General features: G+C 47.0%; 1 protein-coding gene across 2 annotated transcripts in view; it reads left to right on the top strand.

The window, feature by feature from the left end:
* Positions 1-5,751: 5,751 nt before the first annotated feature.
* The window catches only part of JADE1 (jade family PHD finger 1), a 53,103-nt gene continuing 34,427 nt past the window's right edge, over positions 5,752-24,427 (top strand). The window contains exons 1-2 of one of the 2 annotated variants that reach the window (XM_081091522.1): positions 5,752-5,964; positions 22,745-22,822. In XM_081091522.1, coding sequence (XP_080947648.1) covers positions 22,771-22,822 — 52 coding nt within the window. In that variant the 5' untranslated portion in view covers positions 5,752-5,964; positions 22,745-22,770. Of the gene's footprint in view, positions 5,965-22,744; positions 22,823-24,427 lie in introns of those variants that run through there. The other variant, XM_081091521.1, reaches the window with a different exon arrangement.

The raw sequence follows: 24,427 nt of genomic DNA, 5'->3' as shown, positions 1-24,427 counted from the left end.
TTGTGGGTCACCTTTCATTCCAACTTCTTCCTCACTTCTGACATCCAAACCATCAAGTCTTGTCTACAACTAAATGTGCTTCAGAACAGGGGGGTGGGGGGTGGGGTGAATTAGCAAATAATTCTAACAGAAACTGCTTGCTTTCCCTCCTTTGCTTCATTAGCACTGGAACTAAACCATGGGGGGGCACCTCTATCCAGCTTCCTTACCCCCCCCCCCCCACATCCTCCAGCACCCACCCCCTCAGCCTCAGAGAATAGGGAAGTCAGTTTTTCATTTGCTAATGATTGGGGCTCAGCTTATAATGGGCCATTAAGGGGATTCGGAAGAGAAGAGGGAAAATGGAGCTTTCCTGTGGAGGGATCAAGAGGCACTGGAGTCACAACCCCGGGAAGTGAGGGAGGAGGGGCCTGGGATGGATGGGGCTGGGAGACCAGGGCCCAGAAGGACCTGCAAAGGCCCAGCCCCCCTGACTTCTGCCTGGGTCCAGGCCTGAGCCTCCGCTCTGCGGGTGGCCACTGGTTGGAGCCCTCCGCCCGGTGTCATCAGTGAGACCTCCGACTGCTCACCACACGACGGCCAACAAGTCAAGTGACAAGAAGTTGGGGCAAGGAAAGCGACTTTATTCAGAAAGCCAGCAAGTCGAGAAGATGGCAGGCTAGCATCCTGAAGAACCATCTTCACAAAGCACAGCATTCAGGCTTCTTCATGCCAGGAGAAAGGGAGACGGGAGGGACGTGAGGTCAGGAGGTGGCTTATGACCCGGACATCTGGAGCTCAGCAGGGGCCCCAGGGTGGTGGCGAAACTTTTTTGCTTTTGGTCAACAAACTCGTTGCCTGGTCGCAGTCACAGGTTCCCGTAAGTCTTTTGATGTACAGTCATCATTTTTTCACATACCTTCCTTATCTCCTGGGGGAGGCAGTTTCCAGCAGGGAGGCTGTTTCGTCATTCCTAGGCCACCGGTTGGATTCCTTTAGTGATTAGCATCGCTATGTGCAGGACTAAGCAGAAGTCGCCAACTGACCTGTGATGGGAACTAGACAGGCTCCAGCAAGGTGGGGTCGGGCAGACTGATTATTTTATTCCATTACTGCCCAGCACCATGGCCTCTACTCAATGGGAGCCCTCCAGAGGTGTCCCAGAGACATCCCTGACTGGCCGGCAGGGCAGGAAGGAGCGCTCACCCTTTCCCAAGCCCTTGTTGAACTGAGCAAGCTGGAGACCTCTGGAGGGCTGGGGCTGTGTTAGCCGTGCCTGCATCACAGGCTGCCGTGCCCGCTGTCTCCACCCATAGTCGGTGACTGCAGTCTAAGCCCCTATCTCGCCTGGTCACTGCAGAAGCCTCCTATCTAGCCTCCCTACCTGTGTCTCACCCCCACCCATGCATTCTCCACACAGAAGCCGGAATTTTTGTAAAAAACAAAAAACAACACTTGGTCTCCCACCCCCCTTCCTCACCTGGCTAATCCCTATAATCCTTCAGGGTTCAGGTTCAGGTCATTTATTCTGAGGCGTCTTCTCTGACCAGCCTCCTCACCGCACACACACAAGATTAGGGTCCACGTATTCACTTCCTCAAAACCCTGTGATTTATTGTAAAACTTGTTTATATTTCAACTGGCCTATGGGCAGAGAATAAGTGGGCAGGGGACTTGCCACCTTGTCTGGGGCCTGACTCTGTGCTCCAGTGTGGAGGATGGAAGTAAGATCTACATGCGTGGCTCTCAAATGTGGGTGTGGGCCAGAATTAGTCGGAGGGCTTGTTAAAACACAGATTGCTGGATCCCCCTTTCTGATTTGGTAGGTCTGGGGGGGGGGGGGGGGCTGGAAATAATGCGTCTCTGCCACGCTCTCAGGTGCAGCTACTGGTGATCACATTTTGAGTTCACACAGCCCTGTGACTGTTCAGAAAAAAAGGAAAGGTCGAGTGAGAAGCATAAGCTTTGGAAGTCTCAGAGAGAGTAAAGTGAGGTACTTCAATCTAAATTAAAGATGGCAGCACTTTCCAATGGTTGACAAGGTCCAGCGAGTAAGTATGAGAGTGTGTGGTTGAAGTGGCCAATAGATGAAGGTATGATGTGCAGGCAAAGATCTGAAAGTTAAAAAAAATAAATAAATAATTTTTACTTAACAAAGTACAGGGCTGAAATGAAAACAATGAAAGCGGTAAGTGAAAAGGAATATTGTAAAGTTGAATGTGTGACATTATGGCAATTTTATTTAAAATGCCTAGAAAAATGACTGAACATATGTGGCAATATTTATAATAGGCGAGTTTTATTTCCTTCCTTCACCTTTCTAAATTTTCAAAATTCTCTCCATTATCATGTTTTCTTTTCAATAGGGAAAATCTTTTCCTATGTTAAACCTCCTCAAATGTCAAATGTCTTGGACACTTCCATCTAGTTGAAGTAATTTATCTCCTCTCCTGTCCCCTTGTCAGACTTGTCTTTGATATCTTAACTTGTGCTAAAAGTATGAAAACCAACAAAATGCAAACAATCCAAAGTAGACAAAAGGAGAAGAAGAAAAAGAAAGAACCTCAAGGAAAAAACAATTTAGTTGGTACTGACATCAACAAAAATGTATCTTGGTTATTGGCCTTCCAATCATTCTTACAATTGAATGTTGTAACCACCTACCTGGCTATTCAGGATGGGTGACCTCATGGACTGGTCTGACAGGGAGCTCTGGTCCTAATCGCCTATCTGTGACCTCCTGTTTCTTCTCATGTGGTTCAGGCATGGGCTGAACATTGTTCCCAACTTCACTCTTCTTGTTCAGAGTATTCCATATATTCCTCCTTGAATTAGATCCCCTCCCACCCAAATAATGTCATTCAAAAAAGTTAATAAAGTTATTCTTTTCTGTCATTTAGTTATTAAAATTACTGTTTTTAAAAATTACTTAACAAACTAAGCTCTCTTCATAACAGGGTTTATTTGGGGCATAAATTCAACCAAAGTACATAAATACAATCAAAGTACAAATAAACTTTTAGAACACAACCCATTTTATCCAGGAGAGTACTTGTGCAATAAAAAATTCTCTCTGTGCAGCATAATGTATACCAACTGGCAATGGTATTTGTCAGTAAGAATTTCTTGCTCGTTTCTGTAAAGGAATGAGACAGTACTTTAGCATGTGAATCTACTTCACTTCAAGTATAAATAATGCGGAATTTCTTGTCAAGACCTTATAATTCTTTACCTACAGAGTAGACACAAAGGAAATGATTAAGTAAACATTTAGAGGTGTAATTATGAATGGTTTCACAATCAGAAATATGACTATCCAAATTTTTATTCCATAAAAATCCATTATATGGAAGAAAATAATTAAACTGTATGACTACAGCAAAATGCAAGGAACATATAAAATTATAATTATCACCAAGAATACTGATCAGATCAGAAAAGACTAGAATCTTAATATTTCAACTACACTGACAACTTTAGTAGCTATTTTCTTGACTATCCTTTCATTTCGAAAAATAAAGTATGAATTAACAAAACCATTCGAGAAATCGGGAAATGGCAATCCTCAGCGATTTGGTAAGGCAAGAACTAAATGACAGAGTGAAACCAGAAACTCGTTTGCCTAACTGCCAGCGTAGTACCTCTTATTCTAGCATGTATTGTTGGTGCTGCCAGAAGGCAGGCCATGTCACCGCCTTTCCTATTTTAGAAATAAGTTTCTTTGGAGGTCTGATGGCAAAAGACACCTGTTATTTTTTAAATGTTAGCAGCTAATGATTTAATGACAATTTTTTTACATGTTTTTTCTCCATTCAAGTTGTCTTCTACTTGTTAAATAATCACTTTTTAAATTAGGTAAGAGCAATCAGAAATTAGGAGGTAGATTTAATCTTGTCTATCATCTCACTGGGAAAACTAAGACCCAAAGAGATTTGTCCAGGGTCTTCTGGTCCAGGGTTATTTATAGCACATGACACTGCCTCAGCCCTAACTATTCGGAAGAATTGGCATAATTGAAAGGATGTTCCTGGAACCATCAGTCTTCATCAGTGTATCTGTCTGTGTGGGGTATTTGGGTGCCGTTTTACTTCTTTAATTTTCTTATCCATTTATTCACTTCTTTGATTTTGTGGCCTGATGTTTTGGGAATGGAGACAGTCAGTAAAAGACATGTAAAATGGCCAGGGGCGAGTGCAACTTCAATATTTTAGGGGGAATGAGTAAAGCAAGTCTAGTTGGAATTTAGAAGTTGCGGTTTTCCATGGAGAGAAGACCAAGACAGGGATATTGGAGGGATGGCTGAGGGATTGATAACCTCCTACTGCCAGGGCCTCTGCTGGGCACTTTTATGGGTTTATCTCATTCCTCTTAACAACCCTTTAGGTAGGGGCTGTTAACCTCATTTTATTACTCTTGAGGCTCAGAGTACTGTTATTTACCCAACAGATACACACTGATAACAGGTAGAGCCAGTCCAATGCAGGGTTTGTCTGGCTCTGCACCTGTGTACTTCACTTCCACAGTAGAGTTTGTGTGAGGTGAACCGATGAAGACAATGACTGCAATGCAATACTAACAATAGTAAGAATGGTAGCCTAGTGCTTTACATCCGTGATCACTTTGGACAGGATTAAGTGAGCACGTGAATTGGGCCGATGTGGTGTCTTTGTGCTCTTTGTTAGTGAAATAGGCTATGTCTTAAAGATTTCCTTTGGCTTACTTTGCTTTCTGAAAAGGAATGGGAAGGCTCAATTAGTTTTGCCGCGTTCATCAGATTGTATATTCTTCATGTGGGTGGATGGGTTGGTGTGTGACTGTGTGAGGTCAAACTGGATATATTCAGAAGAATGCATCCAATGCCTTTGGGTTAGATACTGAATTTTGTAATTAGTGATCACTGTTCCTATTTACTGAATGGGCGTTTTAATCCCTACGGAGTTCTTTTTTCCTTTTGAGGCTGAATGTCATATGCACCCTTATTTCTGTAGGGCGGGGGTCCATGAAAGAAATATGTCAACCTTCCCATGAAAAAGCAAGTCTGTATTTAGTGGAAAATCAATAACCACCCATTTTCACCCCAAAACGAATCTCTGATGACTAATTTTGTGTTAGTCTCCAACTCCAGTTTTAGCTTTGGGATCAATTCTCATATTTGGAAGGTGATGCCCAGTGGTGTGGTACTGTGTAACAGAAAGGTGGTGTCAATTTATAAAAATGATCCCTATCTTCTAATGAATTAATGCTCATTTGCAATTATCAGTTTGATACTAACTTAGGTAAAGACGTGTTCCAGCTCCAACATTGGATTCTCTGTCTTTAAAAATGTCATTCTAATGCGAAACTGTTACTACAAAAGAGTTATTTTACCATTCAGTCTAAAAATAAAACCTCTCACCCAAATTTTACGCCTTAATAGCCACATTTTTTTATCTGCACAATTTTAAACTAACTTGAAAGAATCCAGGTCTAGGTTCTGTGATGTCGGACAAGAGTTGGGACTGGGACAGTTAGAAGGGGATCATGTGAAAACCCATTTGCCTGCCGGGAGACACCTCAAGAACGTCTAGGCTGGCAGGGGAGATGCCGGAAGAGCCTCTCGCAGCTGAGCAGTGCCCGCCCCGCGGCCGCAGGTCGAGCGGGCGGCGGCAGGCCCGCCAAGAGTTAACCCGGGACGCGGAGCCCCCCGCGCCGCGGGCTCCCCGCGCTCCCTCCGCCCTCCGCCCTCCTGTCCCCACCCTTTCGTTTTGGCAAGGGATTAAAGTGCTCCCCCCTGTGGCAGCAGTGACCCAGAAATGAGTTTGATTCACACAGTCCTTCCTCCATAACCAGCCAAACGCCCGGCCGAGAGTGCCTCCCCGCGCGAGTGCCGGGTGTGTGCGCGCCGGCGAACGCAGGGGCCCGCCCGGCTGCCCGCCCGCCCTCCCGCCGCGGCCCGAACTCATGCGGCGCGGAGCCCAGCGCCTCGGCCGAAGCCTTCCGCAGCAGGTACGCGCGCGGGCCGCGGGGGGCGAGGGGCGCGCCGCGCCGCGCCGCGCGGGTGTCCGCGCGTGTCCGCGTGTGGGGACGTGTGCGCGTCCCGATCCCGCGGCGGCGGCGGCGGCGGCGGCGGCGGCTGCAGGACGAGCCGAGAGGCTCAGCCATATTTGATGGTTTTGTTGCTTTGCTCGGGAGTTCTCGGGAGTAATTTAATGCCGAAGGTCGCTGCCTAGTGGAAATAATATAGTACGTCATTAATATGGCGCCAAAAGATTGGGTTCTCGATACGTAGCGAGGAGGGAGGGCAGGCAGCCGGCGAGCGCAGCCCTACTATCCCACCAGTAACTTGGGCATTGCCGGGGCGGGGGCCAGAGGAGGAGGAGGAGGAGGAGGAGGAGGAGGAGAGGATGATTTTTGGAGCCTGAGAATTGATTTATGTTGGATCAGTAAGTTTTACTATGATTATTTTTCAATGTTGGGGGGCCTGAAGACTTAGAGCTTTTCCTTCTTTTGGATTTGTGAAGAACATGCGGTTTTCAGGTGAAGCATCAATTAAACGCGTTCAGCAGCAGAAGCCGAGTTTAGTTGGCCCAAAGTGCATTAGGCTGCATGAAAGTGGGAAGCATAGTAGCAACTTGGTAGACAGATGGCAATGGCAGAACGCAGGTTCGCATACATACATGGATCCAGGGTGTGTGTGACCGTGGAGGGAGGGGGACGACTATATTTGTCTAAATATAGGTGTGTGTGTCTGTGTGTGTGCGTAGAGGTACATTGTGTAGGGTGGCCACAGCCCCGGCTCTTGTCACCGCGTCACCACATGTCCAAAATATTCATTGCATCAATTCAAGGGCAGTGAGCAGGGGGTGGAGGGACAGCTTGGCAATTAGATTCTTCCCAATTGGGTTTCCAATGATCAGACCTTTTACTTACAGCGAGTCTGCCTGTAAAGTGTAAAGCCCTTCCTCGGTAAAATTAGGAAGGAGTTGCATTGGTAGAGCAAAGTACCGATTAACCATGAACTTACTAGTAAAACGGATTGCAAATTGCAACCTTTGGCACCATCTGCAAATTGTGGGGGTGGGGTCGCTTAGCATTCGCCGCCTGAAAGGAACGTGCAGTGTGTACCCCGGGACTGCAAGTTGCAAAGCCCTTCAGTGCACGTGTCCTGTGCCTGTGAGTGTGTGTGTGTGTGAGTTGGGGGCTGTTGTTCGGCAGCCAGCAGGCTTTCCGGGTTGTTGGCGCTGGCTTGCAAATTCGGGAGAGGGATGGAATGTGGAATGTTGACCGGGGAACCGAATCCTGTCGGAACGGTCCCATTTGCTGGAGAAATTCGATCCCTTCCACCTCCTTCCCGCTCCCCCCCCACCCCCCCGCCCGCCCGCCTGCGGGCAGGAGGCGGGGCCGAGGACCGGGCTGCTGCTCAAAGTGGCGGAGCGCGGCGGCGGGAGGCAGGTGCACGGCACCCGCCAGTGGGGGTGCCTCAACTTCCGCGGGCGTTTAAATAGCTTCTCTCCCCTCCCACCGGTAATAGGTGACCTGGCGGCGGAGGGCGGCGGGGGGGAAAGGGCCGGGGGAGACTCGCGAGCGAGCCTCCGCGGCACGTGGGCAGGTGCTGGGTGGCCCGGGGGCCAACTTTTGGAGCCCGCCTCTGGCGGCGGAGGAGAGGCGGCTCGGTGTGGAGATGGGGGCGGGCGGCGGCCGAGGTGCTGCTTTCTCGGCCGTGGTCGGAGCGTCACCTAACGGTCCCAGCAGCGTTGCGGCGGCCGGGGTGGGGGGGCTCCGGGATCGGGGATGCCCGGCCCGCCGCGCCCGCGCCGCGGGAGCCCCGCACAAAGCCCGCGCGCCGCGGGGGCGACCGCCGCGCCCCCGCCCGGGGAACGGCCCGGAGCCCGTCGCCGTCCGCACGCCGATTCCGGCGGCTGCCGCAGGCGTTTGTTTGTTGGTTCCGCGCCGCCTTCCCCGCCGGATGGCTTCCTGTGACAGAGGTGATCCACAGTTTCCAGAACTGCCTGGGGGCGGGGGCGGGGGCGGGAGCCGAGCCCGCTCGGGGCTGCTCGCCGCCGCTCCCACCTCTCCGCCGTGCTCGCCGAGCGCCCGCCCCGGCCCGGAGGTGCCGCCCGGGAGGGACGCGGGGCGGGGGCCGGCGCGGCCGTTGGCAGCGGCGCTAGTGGCTTCTGGACGCGAGGGATCGTTTGATTTGCCACTGGGGCCGAGCGGATTGGTGCGGCGGCGGCGGCGGGGCGGGCGCAGGCGGCGGCGGGGGGCGGCCACTTTCGAATGGAGAGGGCGGCGGCGGGCACGTCGCTGCGGAGCGAGCGGCGCTCGGTCGCGCCGGGAGAAGGTGTCATCGCTGCACCCGGGCTGATTCCGGCGAAGGTGCCGGAGTTACTTTCCCCTCCTCCCGCGCTGTTGTTTCTGTCGCCTCGGGGGGAGGACGGCGAGGGAGGGCGGGAGGAGGCGGTGCCGCGGCCCTGTGCGCATCCCGCGGGCGGGCGCTGCGCGGTGAGCTCCCGGTGCGGGGCGGCGGCCGCACCCCAACCCCGGGTGGCCCCTAGCCCACCCCGCCGTCTCCCCCTCCCGCCGCGTCCCCATCCCCACCCCAGGGTCCTCCGCCCGGCTCTCCTCGCGGCTTCCCCTCCCAGGCGCACGGGGTGGCCGCAGCCCCGGGGCCGGGTGAATGCAGCGAGCAAACAAAAAAGCGGGCGATTTAAACGTGCCTTCGAAACCCGTTAGGAATGCGTCGTGGCCCGGAGGTCGGTGAAAAGCCGCCTGGGCTTTCTAGTAACGGAGAGCCGGGCGCCTCCGCGGCGACCGGGGTCTGTCGTCCTCGGCTCACCCCAGCCAAGAGAGAATTCACAGTTTCCTTTTGTAAAATGATAAGCTGCAGTGGAACGACCTAAGACACCTACGTTTTCAGGAAAGTGGCAGAGAATCTGAGGTTCCCCTTAACCGGAGTGCTTGGGGGCTTCTTTCCCAAAGGTTTTTATAAGGTGATCTATTTTTCCTTTTTAGAAAACCCCGCTGTGAAAGGCTAGCTCTCTAGTTCCTTGTAGCTCAAGGCTAATAAATGAACTAGTTTTAAGATTCAGAGACAATTATTTCCCTGAAAGCTGATTTAGGTAGTGGTCACCAGTGGTTAGAGATTACAATAGTAAGTTGTATTTTCATCAAATTACCACTGATCGATATTTAAGCGCTTCTAAGTGGAGAAAGGAAGCCTGCGACGTAACCATAGCTAACATTTTCGGTGGGATAATTTGTTGTAGAGGGAGCAGCACGGGTTGGAGAGAAGCATGGGATATTCTTGTAGGTGATACTTTCTAGCAAATAACTGCAACCCAGAATTGTTTTGTCCCAAATATTTCAGTTTCATGTAATGCCACGTTTAAATAAGATGACTTTTGATTGTTTGGCCTTTTGCTTTCGTCCTTAAACTTGTGTGTTTTTCATACACAAATGTATTTTGTATGTGATGCCAGCACTTTATTTCCACATCTAGAACCATGACAGCTTTCAGGTATTTGGTAGGTTTCCCCATGTCTCTCTTCACCTTTACACTAGTCAGAGATAAAGGGTGTTGCCTGACATGCAGGAGAACTTGACCTTGATTCCATCTTAACATCACATAGATCATGCACTGCTTTCTAATAAGTAAAGTTGCCACAGACACGTTTAACTTTGAATAAGCTAGAGAGAAGGAGCCCCCCCCCCCCCCCGCCCCCACTGTATTGCCCCCACTGTATTAGTTCCTCCTCTGTCGCAGGCTTTCAGCCTACAGAAGGGTGTTTTAGCTTTTATATTAGTTGCCAGGGTTGAAAGAGTAGCTATAAAGGGAAAACGGTGAAAAATTATTAGTGTGCCTGAGAGAGAACAGAGAGTAAAAAAAACTCTTTGGAGTTTAAGGAAATGTTATATTTTAAAAACGACTGTTGCTTAGCCCAGAGGCTTGGGGAGAAGGATTAACTGAAAAAAAACTTGGAGGCCTTGGTGAGAATAAAAGCAGATCTCTGTGTGTCTCACCTATAGTAGGCACTTCATAAATACTCAGGTTTGACTTGAATGAGCCCTTGGTGGCTTGAAGTATTATTACAGAAGTGGTGTTACATGTACATTGTTGAAACTTAGAAAACAGAGAAGCAAATATAATCACATATTCCTACCACCCAGAGCTCACCATTGTACTGCTTTCCAGATAATTGTCTATGCATATGTATGCATGTTTTAATCGAAATGAAATCGTACTGTATATACAGTTCTGTAAGGAGTTTTGTTTTTCCTGTCAGCTAGCTTGGTAAGTTTTCATCTCATCTGTCACTGGGACATAGGTTTACTCAGTTGGCCCCCAAATACGACAGCAGCTTTGTCTATAACATGTCTGGTTGAGGCTCATTTATTGCATCTGGTTATTCTCCATACATAGACTTTAACCTACAGAAGCTCTTTGATAGAACCTCTGACATTGAGGAGCCAAGCCTTTGGAAGCGATCGTGATGGGGTTTTTAAAGATTTGGAAATCAAAATAGCATTTTATTGTCATTTGGAAGTCTTAGATTTGGAGATTTTGTTTGAAAAATACTGCTCTAAAGAAATTTGTCTGATGCATTTGTCCATAGACGTGTTGGAGAAAGAAGGATCAGTTTCAGTACTGAGCTGGTTGGAACAGCAAACATCCTCATCAAACACTGATTACATCCTGTGTCTGTAGGGTTTGCACGCCTGAGGAGGAAGCAAGCATATGAGTCTGACAGTTGTGCTTCCTTACTTCCTGTTGGTGAAGCTCTTCCCTCCTTAGTATTATGGGCACCTGTTACGCCATCACAGTTAATGGTTTGTCAGAATTGGCATTACAGACTCAGTTTTCCCACAAGATTAATAAAATAGACATGTTCTGGAGGAAGATATGGCATCTTAGCCAATACACCTTGCTTCTTTATTTGGATTGGCATTAAAAAGTTTGTCTAGATTGTTCAAACACTGAGTTATGTCAGTGTTACGCTTCTTTCCTCCCCTCCCGGTCCAAGCCTATGAGTTAGAACATTGGCACCATATTCAACAATACTGTTTAAAAAATTTTAAAATACAGGGCGGCTTTGCTTGGAGTTGTTTGTTTCTTACGTGGTATCAGAAGCTTGGTAGGAACCTTAACTGGGAAAGTATTTTAATTCCTGAGACAGTAAGTTGTTTGCTTAACAGTTCTGGTATTCAGTCTATTTTTTCCATTTTCAAGATGTTGCAGCACTTTATGTGGTCATGCATTTAAAATTTGAACAATTAATGTTTATTATTTTAGTTCATGATAGTTCAGAAAGTTGAGACTTGATTGAAAATCTATTGTTATTTATGTGGTGTACTTATTCAAACTGTTGGCCTGGGACTGTGAGGGTATAGATTTTGATGTTTTCCCAGTTGGCGGGCTCTGATGGCGGCAGTTACCTACATTCCTAATAAATGCAGGATTGGCCCTCCAGGGCCTTTGTACCTCTCTCTGAGTGACAGTAGCGGCCTGTCTATACGTTGAGTTCTAGTGGAGTAGCTTGGAACTGAGAGGAAAATCTAGTCTAAGGGGATATTTACCCTGACTCTGGCCATGTCATTTTGGCCTTATCTAGTCTAGACCTTGAATGATTACTAAGGATGTCTTTCCTCAACAGAAAGCACCACAAATAAAGATGGCCAGACATGGAGAAGAAAGCGTGGTCATTGGCGAAGGGATTGTGTGCTTCCGTTTTGAATCCTTTATTAACTCCGTGGTATATGATGTGCACTTAACAAATGTTCACGGACCAAACTTTTGGTTACGCTACAACCAGTCCAGCATTTAACTTTTGATTTTGGCTTTTTAGGTAGCGTCAAGACATACTAAGGTGATTGAGGACAGTTGGAATAGTTCATTTTTAAAAACTTGGGTTCTGTTGGACTTATTTCTTGAAAGAATTAAACCATCCTTTTCTGTTGTTTTGAAAGCATTCCCAACTGGCATTAATATATTTTTAATATTGATCAATTAATGTCTGCATATGAGACTATTAATTTGAAACTTCACAACAGCTTCTAAGATACTTTCTAAGCACTTATTTTAAGTGAAGCTTTCAGTGGTGAAGGTACAAACCAAAGAATAAAACAAGCATTTGTTTCCTTTACTCCTTCCTCCTCCAGGGCAAGGAGCAGGAACTGGCAAGGTTAACAAGCAGTTGGAGTGTGAGCTGCCTGGTTTGCTTTTGTTTGGCCCAAAGTACTCTAACTAAACATGATTTAAAATTTTTCTTGATGACTCATGGTCAGCTTTTTTATGCACCTCAGTTATTTCAGTGTTGAAATATAATGACGCACTTAAGAACTGTAGGCTGAGTGCTGGTGGCTCATAACTGTTTTAAAAGTCAGATTTAAACCTGGGGGACCTCTCCCCCAGAAAAAGCCGGGGCCGCTGAAATGGACATGTCATTTCAGGGACGCACTGGATACTTTTAAGTGCATCTTTGGATCCCAGTTTAGTGTTTAAATTTTGGGGACTTCTTTTTATGATTTCTGCCTGATTCTTTTATATCACTATTAACCACGGATTGTCATTAAAATCCCTGTCTAGAACAGTCATTTTTCTGCTTATTGGTTATTGGCTTGAAAATCAGATAAGAAGCTCGCTATAAGTTTTTACAACACTGGCCCAAAGTAGGAGCCTCAGGGGTTTTCTTTTGAAAAAAATTCTCAGTTTCCTAGACATGGCCTTTATTTAAGTTGCTCAGAGCACCCTTCCCCCTTTCACTTCCCCTTGTGATTTCTGCCTGTTCTAGTTAAGGACTTCTCAAGGACAGAGTGTGTCCGATCCTTAACTTTGTAAGCATTAAGGTATTTGTCAGTTGCCCAGGACCTGGTAATTGACTCACATTTCATTGAACATGCATAGTGCTGGTTTCTAAACATGCTGCCAGTCTCTTGATTTATAACAGGGATCAGTAAACTTTTTTTTTTATGTGTCAGGGCCCAGATAAGATACTAAATGTCAATGTGTTAGGCTTGTGGGCCTGACAGTCTCTGTTCAGCCATACGAAGTACAAAGGCTTACTGTGGGCAAAAGGGGAATGAATGAACATGGCTGTGTGCCAATAAAACTTTATTTAGTCAGTGAAATTTGAATTTTGTGTCATTTCTATGTGTCATGGCATGTGCTTTTGATACCCTCTACCCCAACCCCAAACGGTTTCATATGTGAAAACCATTCTTAGGTCAGGGGCAGGACAGAAGCAGCCCGGGCTCTGATTGACAGTGAGACACAACCTGAGCTGGTCACCGGATTGTCTCTGTTGGGGCTCAGTGTCCTTTCTGGCAGGAACCTGAAATCAGAAGTTGAAATCAGAAGTGTGATAAATACGGAGGGAGATGGCTAGTCTGAGGACTGAAGCTTTTAAGCCTTTGGTCCCAAGATCCCCTTTGAGGATAGGGTGTATAACACGGGCCCTGTGTGCCTAGGAAAGAAAGCACGCTGGGTAGTTGCACCCGCCAAGGGGGCCCCGCCAAGAAGCCCTGCGTAAGGGGATATGCCTTGTAGACCGCTTTCCTGCAGAGGGAGATAACCTCTCTCCCAGTAGGGTGTGTGTGCCGCGCCCATCAGAAGTTAGTGCCTGCTGCTCAGCGGACGCGCTGGGACGGTGTTCAGGAGCTTCTGGCTACACGCCCCTCCGCTCCACAGGCAGCAGGGCTTTTGCAACCCTCGTCACATCAGCTTGCCAGGAAACCGCGTTTGCATTTCCAAGTTCACAGACCGTTGTTCACTGATTACATTTTAGTTGTCTGCTCCTCGACAACATGACAGGGCATGGCCTTCACCTTCTAGATAACTTCTTTCTAAATCCTGGTAGGCCTCCAGGGGGAGGAAGCCAAGCCGCAGGCACCCAGGTGCCCACCCACCTTGGGGGCTTGTCTTTGGTTCGGGGATTGGCTTAGCCCTGGACCTGAGCCTTTACTCATGCTGCTTCACCTCCAGAATTCAGTGCACTTGTCTTTAAAATTTGGAAAGGTAGGTTTAATTATCCTTGAGATGTTCTTTAGCACCACAATTCTGACTTCATGGGCTTCTTTTGGGAAGTTTTCCTGTAGATACAATCCATGGGGGTAGACTCACCAGCTTTAAACCCAGAGAGTATTTCCCAGACCTTGCTGCTGAGTTTGAGACCATCCTGTGCTTCTGTTTCCATGAACAGTAACAAGAAGACGTGTGCATTGTGATGAAATGTTTCTTTTCATACGTAATTCAGATGGTGTATAAATGCAATTTTTGTTCAGTGTGCCATCTAGGTCTTCCAATTCATACATTGGGAGGCTTTTTTTTTTTTTTTTAACAGTACTTTAAAATTCTTGGAGAGTTAACATTGTTAGTGGTAACTGATAGTTTCTGACACCCGGCTATAATCAAGGAACAAAGTTCCTCAAAACAGCTGCCTTTCAATCTGTGCGCGGCGTAATTGTCATTAGCTGGTTGAATCTGGTTTCCGCAGAAGCTGCTTTGTATATCCTGTATAAGAACATCTGGTTTGAACATTCAAAAATCTTTTAAAATTCCCCTGTAGACACTTTGCATTTATTGACTTATTCTTCCAAGGGAGGAATAGGGGTTGTAGACGCCTTTCCTATCCTTACCCTTAACTATGTTCTTTCAGAAACCATCTCCTCTGAACACTTAGTTTTTTTAAAGTCCTATTTTTGTTGTTAATACTCACCTGAGGATATTTTCCCATTGAGTTTTAGAGAGAGAGGAAATGGGGCGGGATGGGTGGATGAGAAACAGTGTCAGAGAAACATATCGATTGGTTGCCTCCCGCATGCAACCCAACCGGGGCTGGGGATCGAGCCTGCAGCTGAGGTACATGCCCGAGGTACCGTGGGCCGATGTTCTGTCCACTGAGACAAACTGGCTAGGGCTAAAGTGTTATTTTCAGTGAACTTTTAGTTTCCTGATGTGTATACACGCGTTATGTAAATTAGAACTTGGTTCAGAGACTCCAACACAGAATGGAACACAAATCTCTGATTTCAGTGAAATGCTTTAGACTTTATTTTCATCTATTCTGAAGAGATTGGTCTTACCAGGTAAATGGTCAAAAAAGTGTGCAAGGAGGCGGATTCTGACGGAGTGGGAGCACTGTGTATTGAGTAGGATTCTGAAGTCATGTCTGGAATTGTTGAAAAGAATGACCTAATATGGGTGGAAGAAATGGTGGTTGGTAGTCAACTCTAGAACATAGCTGTTTTACTTTTATTTTTCCTTCCAAATAGTACTACTCTTAAAATGTATAAGAAGTTGAGTGTTTATTCTTTAAAGGTAGTTTATATCCTAGTTTTCCAGTCTGGGTTAGTTTTTCTATTCTTATTACAGACATTTCTAGGGACTTGCTTCTGGCATTGGCTATGCTAATATTTTGAAAACTTTTGCTTTTGAACTAAATAATGGCTGATAGTAGCATTTTACAGCCTTATCCTAGTACCTTTTCATTTTTTTTCCCTTCTGCACTGTTCCATCGGGTATTCTTTTGAAGCAAGACAAGCCTTTGATAACCATCTCATGAAGGAGGTGGAATATATACTTTATTGATGGCTGTTCATTTTAGGCTGGTGCCTTGCATGGGGCCAAGAAGCTGTGCCCCAGGGTCTTCTCTATATGGAGAGGAGCAGGGAGGAAAGGTTTTGGACTTTAAATCGTGACTATTATAAGTGTATCACAGGATCATGGTAACAAAGAAAAATTTTATAATGATCATAAAGAGAAGTAAAAGTTCCCAACCCATTCTGTCTAGAACACTTTGGTCATATTTCTCAACGATTAAACACTATTAGCCTTTATGATCTTCCAGTAATTTTTCATGATTATGCAAGCAATTGGTGTATGTATTCTCTTCCCTCCTCCCTTTTATGGATAAATGAATCTATATTATATTTCAGGTCCTCCCCCTCTGGGCAACCCCCCCCCCCCCCCCCCCCGCAGTTTGCCTGTGTTTCTTTCTTAATATGTCTTTGGCATCTTTCCATATCTGAGCATATAAATCTAACAGAAAGGATTCTGAGTACATGAAATTAGGGATAGAAGCTCCAGCTTGGAGGCCTCGGTGACTGCCTTCATCTTTTGGGTGTGAATTCATTTATTTTTCCTGTCCAGGAAAGTAAAAAAAAAAAAAAAAAAAAAAAAATTCCAAATACAAATGATTGGAATGTTTGTAGCTGCTTTTCAGTCGTTGACTCTGACTGAGTCAGCAATGACAGAAGCCTGGGAGGGGTTAATAGATTATTTTAGGGCACATAAGCAGGAACTGGATTATTTATAAATTGGCAGACAGTGGCTGCTTGTGATTCACTTAAAACCATCAAATTTATAAATTCCTTAAAAATCTTAAAAAACACTCATTGATTTTTAAAATCTGAGTTTAAAAATAATTTATGAAGAATTTACAGTTAATTAATGATAGTACTTGGACTTTATTTGTAACGTTCATAAGAGTAAATGTTGTAGTTATGATTATCTGGTCAGTTTTAAAATTTGGGGGGAGAGATGGTTATTGCTAACATAAACTCTTTTCAGCTGAATATTTTCAAGTGTAACAACTTTGCAAAGGCTTATGATAGTAGCTTGGGCAGCATTTTCTTTAAACAAATTTTGATGTATGACATAAAGGACACATTTTTTAAAGTTCCATTTGTGGGGGGTTTGAAATATGTAGACAAGGTTAAAACTTAACAGCTAAGGTCTAAGCAGTTTGTCAGTCAAATCAAATCTATATTACTGTTTTTAAAAAAATATGTTTTTATTGATTTCAGAGAAGAGGGAGATGGGGAGAGGGATAGAAACATCACTGATGGACTGCCTCCTGCACGCCACCTACTGGGGATTGAGCCTGAAACCTGGGCAGGGGGCTTGATTGGGAATCAGTTGGTGACCTCCCTGTGCGAGGAAGAACACTCAAACTGCCGTGCCACTCCGATTGGGTACGATCCTTTGACTAAAGTGAGAAACCTGGGTTTGAATTATAGTCACATTAGTATTTTTAGATTCTCTGGGAGCATATGAATTAGATAATGTTGCCAATTTGAAAACTTCCATGTAGGCAATTAATGTTTGTTTTAAAACTGAGGTAACAGTCCTGCTGGAGTGGCTCAGTGGTTGAGTGTTGACCTATGAACTAGGAGGTCATGGTTTGATTCCCAGTAGGGCATGTGCAGGAGGCAGCCCGATCAGTGATTCTCTCTCATCATTGATGTTGCTATCTCTCTTTTCTTTTCCCTTCCACTCTGAAATCAATAAAAATATAAAACAAGAACAACACAGGTAAGAAACATCGGGATTTCCTCACATTCACTTAGGGCCAGGAAATTACTGTGAAGTGTTGGTCATTGTATTTGGGTACTTTGGTACACTGAGTACTGCATACTCCATAGAGGACAAGAAGGTGACCTATTATGAAAATGTAAGTCTTTTTTTCATTGGTGTGGATATGCTATCATCAACAACTTAGGAATCAAATTACCAATAACATAGTGTTTAAAGATAGTATTCAAATATTGTGAAATTAGCAAACAAACAGAAAGGAGTAGTTCATTACAAAATACTTTATGTATAAGTAAGACCCCCTTGGTGACTGAAAATACATTCTTTAACATTTTTATATTATACATTTTCTAAATACATTTTTAAATTCTACATTTAAAACACATATATTTTTATTGATTTCAGAGAGAGAGAGAGAGAGAGAGAGAGAGAGAGAGAGAGAGAGAGAACACCAATGATGAGAGATAATCATTGATCAGCTGCCTCCCGCATGTCCCCTACTGGGGATCAATTGAGCTTGCAACCCGGGCTTGTGCCCTGATGGGGAACGGTGACCTCCTGGTGTATAGGTCAACTCTTAACCACCGAGCCACGCCGCCGGGCTGAATTTCCTACATTTAGGTATTAGATTAACTTTCACAAAGAATGGAAGGACACCAATAAATTTAAAAGTAATTTAATGGAAGTTACTCCAGTTAAAGGTCAATTAGATATTAAAGTGAAAGCTTCTCAAATTCCATAAAGCCTGTGAGCGTTGGATACAGTTCATGTATGGGAATTCAGTCGTTGATCCAAAGGTTATTGTGATGTCCAGCACTGCAGTAGGGGATAATCCAGAAATATAAGAGGTCTTTAACTGAACCTTCTCGAACTTCTTGAGAGCGAAATAAATAAGAATGGAAACAGTAGAGAAAATTGATATTTTGAGGAAGAAGCTAGCCTTTCTGAGTATGAGCCATAAGATAATTAAAATCACTAGGGTATAATTCTTATTACAGCTGTAGAGTTTATGGCCGGATAAGTGGTCCCTGTTCAACCACAGAGAGTAATTCTGGTAACTGGACAAGTTTGTTTTCCTCAAATGGGTCCCTCTTTCCCAGGAAAGGCGTTGAATAAACATCCTCAAAATCTTAATCATCTTATTCTTTTGTGAAAGCCCTTCTCTCCTTGTCCCTGAGTTCATTTCTCATTCTTAGAGTCACATACCAGTCATGCCTCCCTGGGACACACCCTGGTCACTGAACTTGTTCCCTTACAAATTCCTGAACCACCTTCGGGATAGGTTCCTGCAGCTAATGGCTGCTCTTAGTACTACTGGTGTCTGCCCCCGCCCCCGCCCCCCCCCCCCCCCCCCCAAGGAAACTGCAGTTTCAAGGTTGTCAGGTACATTGCTATCTCATGGACAGTTCCATGTCTCACCATAATCCATGAACGGTAATCCAGTAATCTTTCTAGCAGTGGCCACACTGAAAGCTGCTGGTCTAGTTGTGTACTTGCTGCGTCTCCCTGTGGACCATCCGTATCTTGTTCACCGTGTCTCTGGCATCAAACTCCATGCACGTTTAATTGGATTAATATTAGCTGATCCAGCACTGCATTTTAACTGAGTGACAGAAGAGACTGAAAGAGGGTGATCTGCATGTAATATTGAGGCTTGGGCCAGTGAGGGGAGGAGCCTGCTCCCCTAGCAGGTGCTGCTCTGAGCAGCCACCACACCTCCCCACTGTCTTGGCATGTCCCTCTCTACAGCGGGCAGGTGAGGAGGAAGGGGCAGAGGAGCCGCGTTAGCAGAGGCTTGAGAACAGAGGAGGAGGTGTCTCCAGGGCAGAGGCCTGGCCCAGCCGAGGTAAGCTGGTCATGTTGGGAGAGAGGCTTAGGCAGAGCTGAAGGGCCAGGTGACGGGAGACCTCTGTTCTGCCTGGACCTGTTTGCATTGTGGAGCAAAGGGAGAGATTGGCTTGGGGCATGGCTCGATGAGGTCACCTCAGAGGGAGGATTAGTTTTTAGAATAATTGGAAAGGGTAAGAAACTGTAGACAACCAAGAATGGAAGGGTGGTGCTTTAAGCAATGTAGGTATCGGTGGTTGATGACAGACCTCTGGGGCAGTGGACTTGAAGGATTCATACATTGTGAATCGACAAGCCTAGGATAAGAAGGGACGTGTATTAGTACAGAAATGAACAAATAGGTTTTTAGTGCGAAGAGGCTGCTCAGAGTAATATGCTAGGTTGGATACATGTTGTTAAATATGGTAGTGCTTTGCCCAAAACGTGTGCTTCCTCTTCCAGTTCCCACCCCTTTGTCCCTCCCGACTTTGCTCAGAATCCGTCCTGACTCCCTCAGCCTCTGTCCCACACAGCATGCGTTGACCACTGTCAGGCACTGACCATACTGAGCTCCTGTTGCCGTGCCTTCTCCTCAGCTGCACGGGGTCTGGATGGTCACTTCCCTCTAGAGCAGGGGTGGGCAAACTTTTTGACTCGAGGGCCACAATGGGTTCTTAAACTGGACCGGAGGGCCGGAACAAAAGCATGGATGGAGTGTTTGTGTGAACTAATTTAAATTCAAAGTAAACATCATTACATAAAAGGGTACGGTCTTTTTTTTTAGTTTTATTCATTTCAAACTGGCCGGATCCGGCCTGCGGGCCCGTAGTTTGCCCACGGCTGCTCTAGTGCCTCCTAATAGCCCAGGGATTCACGTGCTTGTGGGTCATCTTCTTGCAGCTATCTCTGGAGTGTTGAGAGTAGCCCTGTGATTGATTACTACTTAAACTGTTACCATCCAGATAATAGTGAGCCATTGCCCTAAAAGAGGCAGCAAAGTAGTGATGCAGGGGCCCTCTGCTCTCTCCCACTGGCTTTTACTGCACAGCTGGTTGTAGCATTCAACCACTGTATTGTGTTGCCTGAAGATAGTTACATGTATTTTGATTTCTTGATATAGTAAGTAACCCCAGGTGAGATAACAGCAGCCTGAGGTCAGTGTGTAAGTACATTAGAGCCTTCGAGGAGGAAATGGTGCCCAGCACTCACCCCATCACCGCTCAGGGTTCCCTACAGAAGTACGGTGCAGTGTTCTCAACTCCATCACTCAAGATCTTTCAGGGCAGATGGAAATGGAATTCTTTAGAAGGAAAGTACTGTTTTCACTCTGCTTTACTTGCATGTGTTGATGTGTGTGTAGGAGAGGAGTATCATTGCATTTGGGGCGGTGCTTGCATTTTTCATTTAGTGAGTGACTGCTAAGTAAGTGCTTTCCCTGGTTGGAGAGGAGGAAGGCACTTTGATGCAAAAAGATTCTTCATTCTCCATGTTCTCCTATCCAGGTACATTTAAGTTGTCTGCATCAGTGAAGATGTGTAATCAGCCTTTGTTTTCCTGTTTGTCGCTGGGGTTTGAGGGGCCTTCTCAGCCTCTGCACTGCTCCTCTCCACAGTTCTCACACCAGCTCAGGAGGTGGGAACTGCATTCTTCCCGCTGTGTTCTGCCGCTTCACGCTGTTACTTTAAGGAATTCCTCTTTTGATAGCACTTTCTAGTTTTTGTGTTTTTTTTTTTTCTTTTTAAACTCACTTATAATGTAGGCTCTGGGAGCTGCAGCCTTGGGATGAGTGCTCCTCTCTCTCCCTTTCCTCCTTGTGCTGCCTCCTGTGGGGTCCAGAGGGGAGCAGGGTGTCACTGTGAGCAGTTAGTGTGCATGGTGACAGGGCCAGAAGATGAGCATTTCAAGTGGGGAGTGGGCCACAGGTGTTTGTGGGCTGTGGACCACTTTGACTTCCGTGAGCCTGCCCGAGGCCCAGTTGTAGGTAGCTGGGTAGTTATGGGTGATTGGGGTTCTGCAAGGGGGTTGGGAAGGTTTAGGACTGTGACCCTGTCCCCAGGATGAAACCCTAGCCCATAAGACAGCTCATGAACCAGATCAGGACTCATGTCCTGGCTTTGTAAATTCTTTCAATGTCTTTTTGAAGAACCCATTGGCAGACAAATATCCACACACCTTAACTGGGGTAGTGTCTCAGAAAGAAAATATAAAATATTGGAATTAGAGATTAGGGGCCTGAATATTTGCATGAATTGCATAGGTCTATTTGCAGGTGGGAACGGCCATCCTGTGATCATTTCTGCTTGTTTTACAGGTCCGTTTAGAGAGGAGCTCTGGGTTTTTTTCTTGGGTCTTATTCTAGCACAGCAGTTTTCCATACCATCCTGTAGCCACACTCCTGTTCACACCACATTTTGATATTGTGGTTCACACCATCCTGTGGCCACACTTCTGTTCACACCACATTCTGATATTGTGGTTCACACCATCCTGTGGCCACACCCCTGTTCACACCACATCTTGATGCTGTGGGTCACACCAACTTTTGTCTGCACTCTGTTCACACCACATCCTGATGCTGTGGGTCATACCAACTTTTGTCTGCACTCTGTTCACACCACATTCTGATGCTGTGGTTCCCTGTGACTCAAAAGCCCTTCTCCCTTCCTGCGAATCATTGATCTGCAGTAAGATCAGGGCCCTGAAGATACATCAGGGTGATCAGTAATTGTAGTTTGGGAGAGTTTTGGGGTAGCTGCCCTGTGCAAATATTTCGTGAGTCCATCTAAGTTCAGTGACCGGGCCATTCAGGCTCCACCCATGGCCATTTTTCCTAAACACAGCCTTCCTCTTACCCCATGGGGCTGAGGCCTGTTACCACCCGTGTCTGGAAGGAGCTGGCAAAGTGGGCTGGGTGCCTGTACAGCTGATTTCTTAGTGTGCTGTGTGAGGTTGGACTCGTGGACCTCCTGGAAGGAGCTGGGGTGAAACGTAGTGAAACTGGACCACAGAGTGACCTTTTTTTGGCTCAGTTTCCTAATGTGTCAGGGGGAGGGCTTGAGTCAGAATCCTATGGCTGTCTGGTCCTTTCCTGTCCCAGCTGTGCATTGCTGAGGTTTGGAGGTGGCTACGGGAGGCCTTTGCAATCCCACCACCCCATTTGTCTTCCCTAGAATCTAGGTTATTCGGCTTTTAGGGCTGTTGCAGTGAAATATGCCTGAGAAGCATAATCATGCCCAGCGCCGTGTAAATATTCACACGTTCCGCACACCGCCCCCCTTCCTAAGACAGGAGCCTGTCTGCAGAGGAAGCACCGTGGTCGTTGCCTGGGTTTTTCCTGCAGTGCTTGCCACCGCCAGCTGAAGAGACTCCTGGAGTAGTTGCCATGCTGTCACAGGAATGAGCGAGGAACCTGGCACCTCTGGGAGACTCCTGATACGTGACTCCCCTGCCCTTCCCCCTCGGTTCTGAACCTGTTCTGTTAATGATTGCACCTAATTATGTATCTTTGGGCTTTTCACTGTTTACCATTCAAATGCTCCTTAAAGCCGATTGTTTGCTTTTGTGTGCTGTAAATCCTGGCTGCCTTCTGAAGCACAACTTGATGATCGTGTATTATCATCTTGGGTTAAGTGCTGTCTCATTGCTTTGCAGGCTGCCTGCTGTTTCCCGGGGAGATCATGAAACGAGGTCGCCTTCCCAGCAGCAGTGAGGATTCTGACGACAATGGCAGTGAGTCCTGCTTTGTTGTTCTTGGAGCCCACCAGGGTTTGGGGCCGAAACATGATTTTTTAATGTAATGCTTTAAATAGCCGAGGCCCTTGGCCTCCCGGGCAGGTCTCGCCTGTCAGGCAGGTCGTTGAACGCCAAGGCCTGGCGAAGCACCTTGAGTGATACTGCAGGTCTGTAACCACATCTGTCCGGTGAGGTGGCTGCGTGGGCATCCCTCAGGCTTCTGTCTGTTACCCAAGGGCGAGGAATCCAGTTCCCAGAGCCACGGCCTGTGTGTTCCTCCTGAACATCACTTCACAGTTGCTCTTTATGAGAAGGGAACTTAACCGAAGCCGGTTAATTATTGGCCAGTTCAACCCGATACAAAGGGAGACTGAGGACTGCCTGGCGGGGTGTGAAGTGTTCAGGACGGGTCTGCAGTGGTGGCGAGCCGGCCGGCGCCCCTCCCTGGCTTTGCCGGTGACTGTATTTCATACGGCTGCTGCCCGCACCGCAGCTCGCTGGCATCCTCATGTTTTCACAGTGCAGCTGAGACCCAGAAGTTAGTTGGCTTCCAGGCAGTCAAAATAAATGTCACACAGCGTCTGTGTATTGAGCAGCTAACAGACTGCTCCGCAGCTCCCCTCAGATACCGAGGGAATTTTGTCCCTAGCACAGTGCCTGAGCTCCAACCCACTAGCTGGTGTTTTACATTAGAGATGACCCGCGGGGAACCCAGAAAGAATGCTTGCTTTCCTGTGCGAAGGCAGAGGTATCGGGCCAGCTCTCCGAGTCAGGTATTTGTAAACTCCAGCTCTGATAGACGACGTCTTGGGCTGTGGCAGAGGTGTCTCTGGTGCTCTACGCAAACGGTGGATGCAGGCACGGTTCACAGGAGTGGGGGGACAAGGGGACCTGGGGGGTCAAGGGGACCTGGGGAGGAGATGGAGGTTGGGAGGGGAGGGGGCCTGGGGAGGGGAGGGGTCCCCAGGGAGGAGGTGAAGGCTGGGAGGGCAGGAGGCCCGGGGAGGAGATGGAGGTTGAGCAGGTCCTGAATGATGAAATAATTTTTAGGTTAACAGGATCGTTTTGGTTTTCTGGTCTCCCTGTTTTCAGTAGATTGAAAGCTGCAAATTAGAAAGCAGGGCTTTGCTGCCGTGGGGGCTACACTGATGGCCACAGGGAACCTGGAGGGAGGGGACCGGGTACATAAAAGCATCTCAAGCACAAGGGATTCGGTTGGCACCCTGGTCCAGGTGTGGAGCAGTGGGAAGTAGAGTTGGTGGCTGTGGGAGGGGGGGGTCAGAGTTTGGGGCACGAGTAAGTTAAGCCGTGACCAGATCAGGAAGCAGCTGAGGGATTGGGACTTAGGGGCCGGCTGTGGGGACGCTGCTGTTTGGCACAGGGAGGAGTGAGGGGGAGAGAGAGAGGCCAGGAGTGGGGCTCCGGAGAGAGGGTTCTCCTTTTATTTCCGGGAGAGCTCCTGAGGGTCTGAGCCCGGGCGCAGGCGCTCAGCCTCCTGTCCGTGCCTTCACGGTGCCGTCTGAGCTGCGCGGCCCTCACTGCCTGTTTAATATCTGCTTGGCGTTTCACTCCTTGAGGCAAAAACATGCGTAGGTAATGTTG

Source organism: Myotis nattereri, assembly GCF_964212035.1.
Source record: "Myotis nattereri genome assembly, chromosome: 5".
NCBI classification, from domain to species: domain Eukaryota; kingdom Metazoa; phylum Chordata; class Mammalia; order Chiroptera; family Vespertilionidae; genus Myotis; species Myotis nattereri.
Note: the sequence above shows the minus strand (reverse complement) of the source record. Positions and strands in the feature narration are given on the sequence as shown.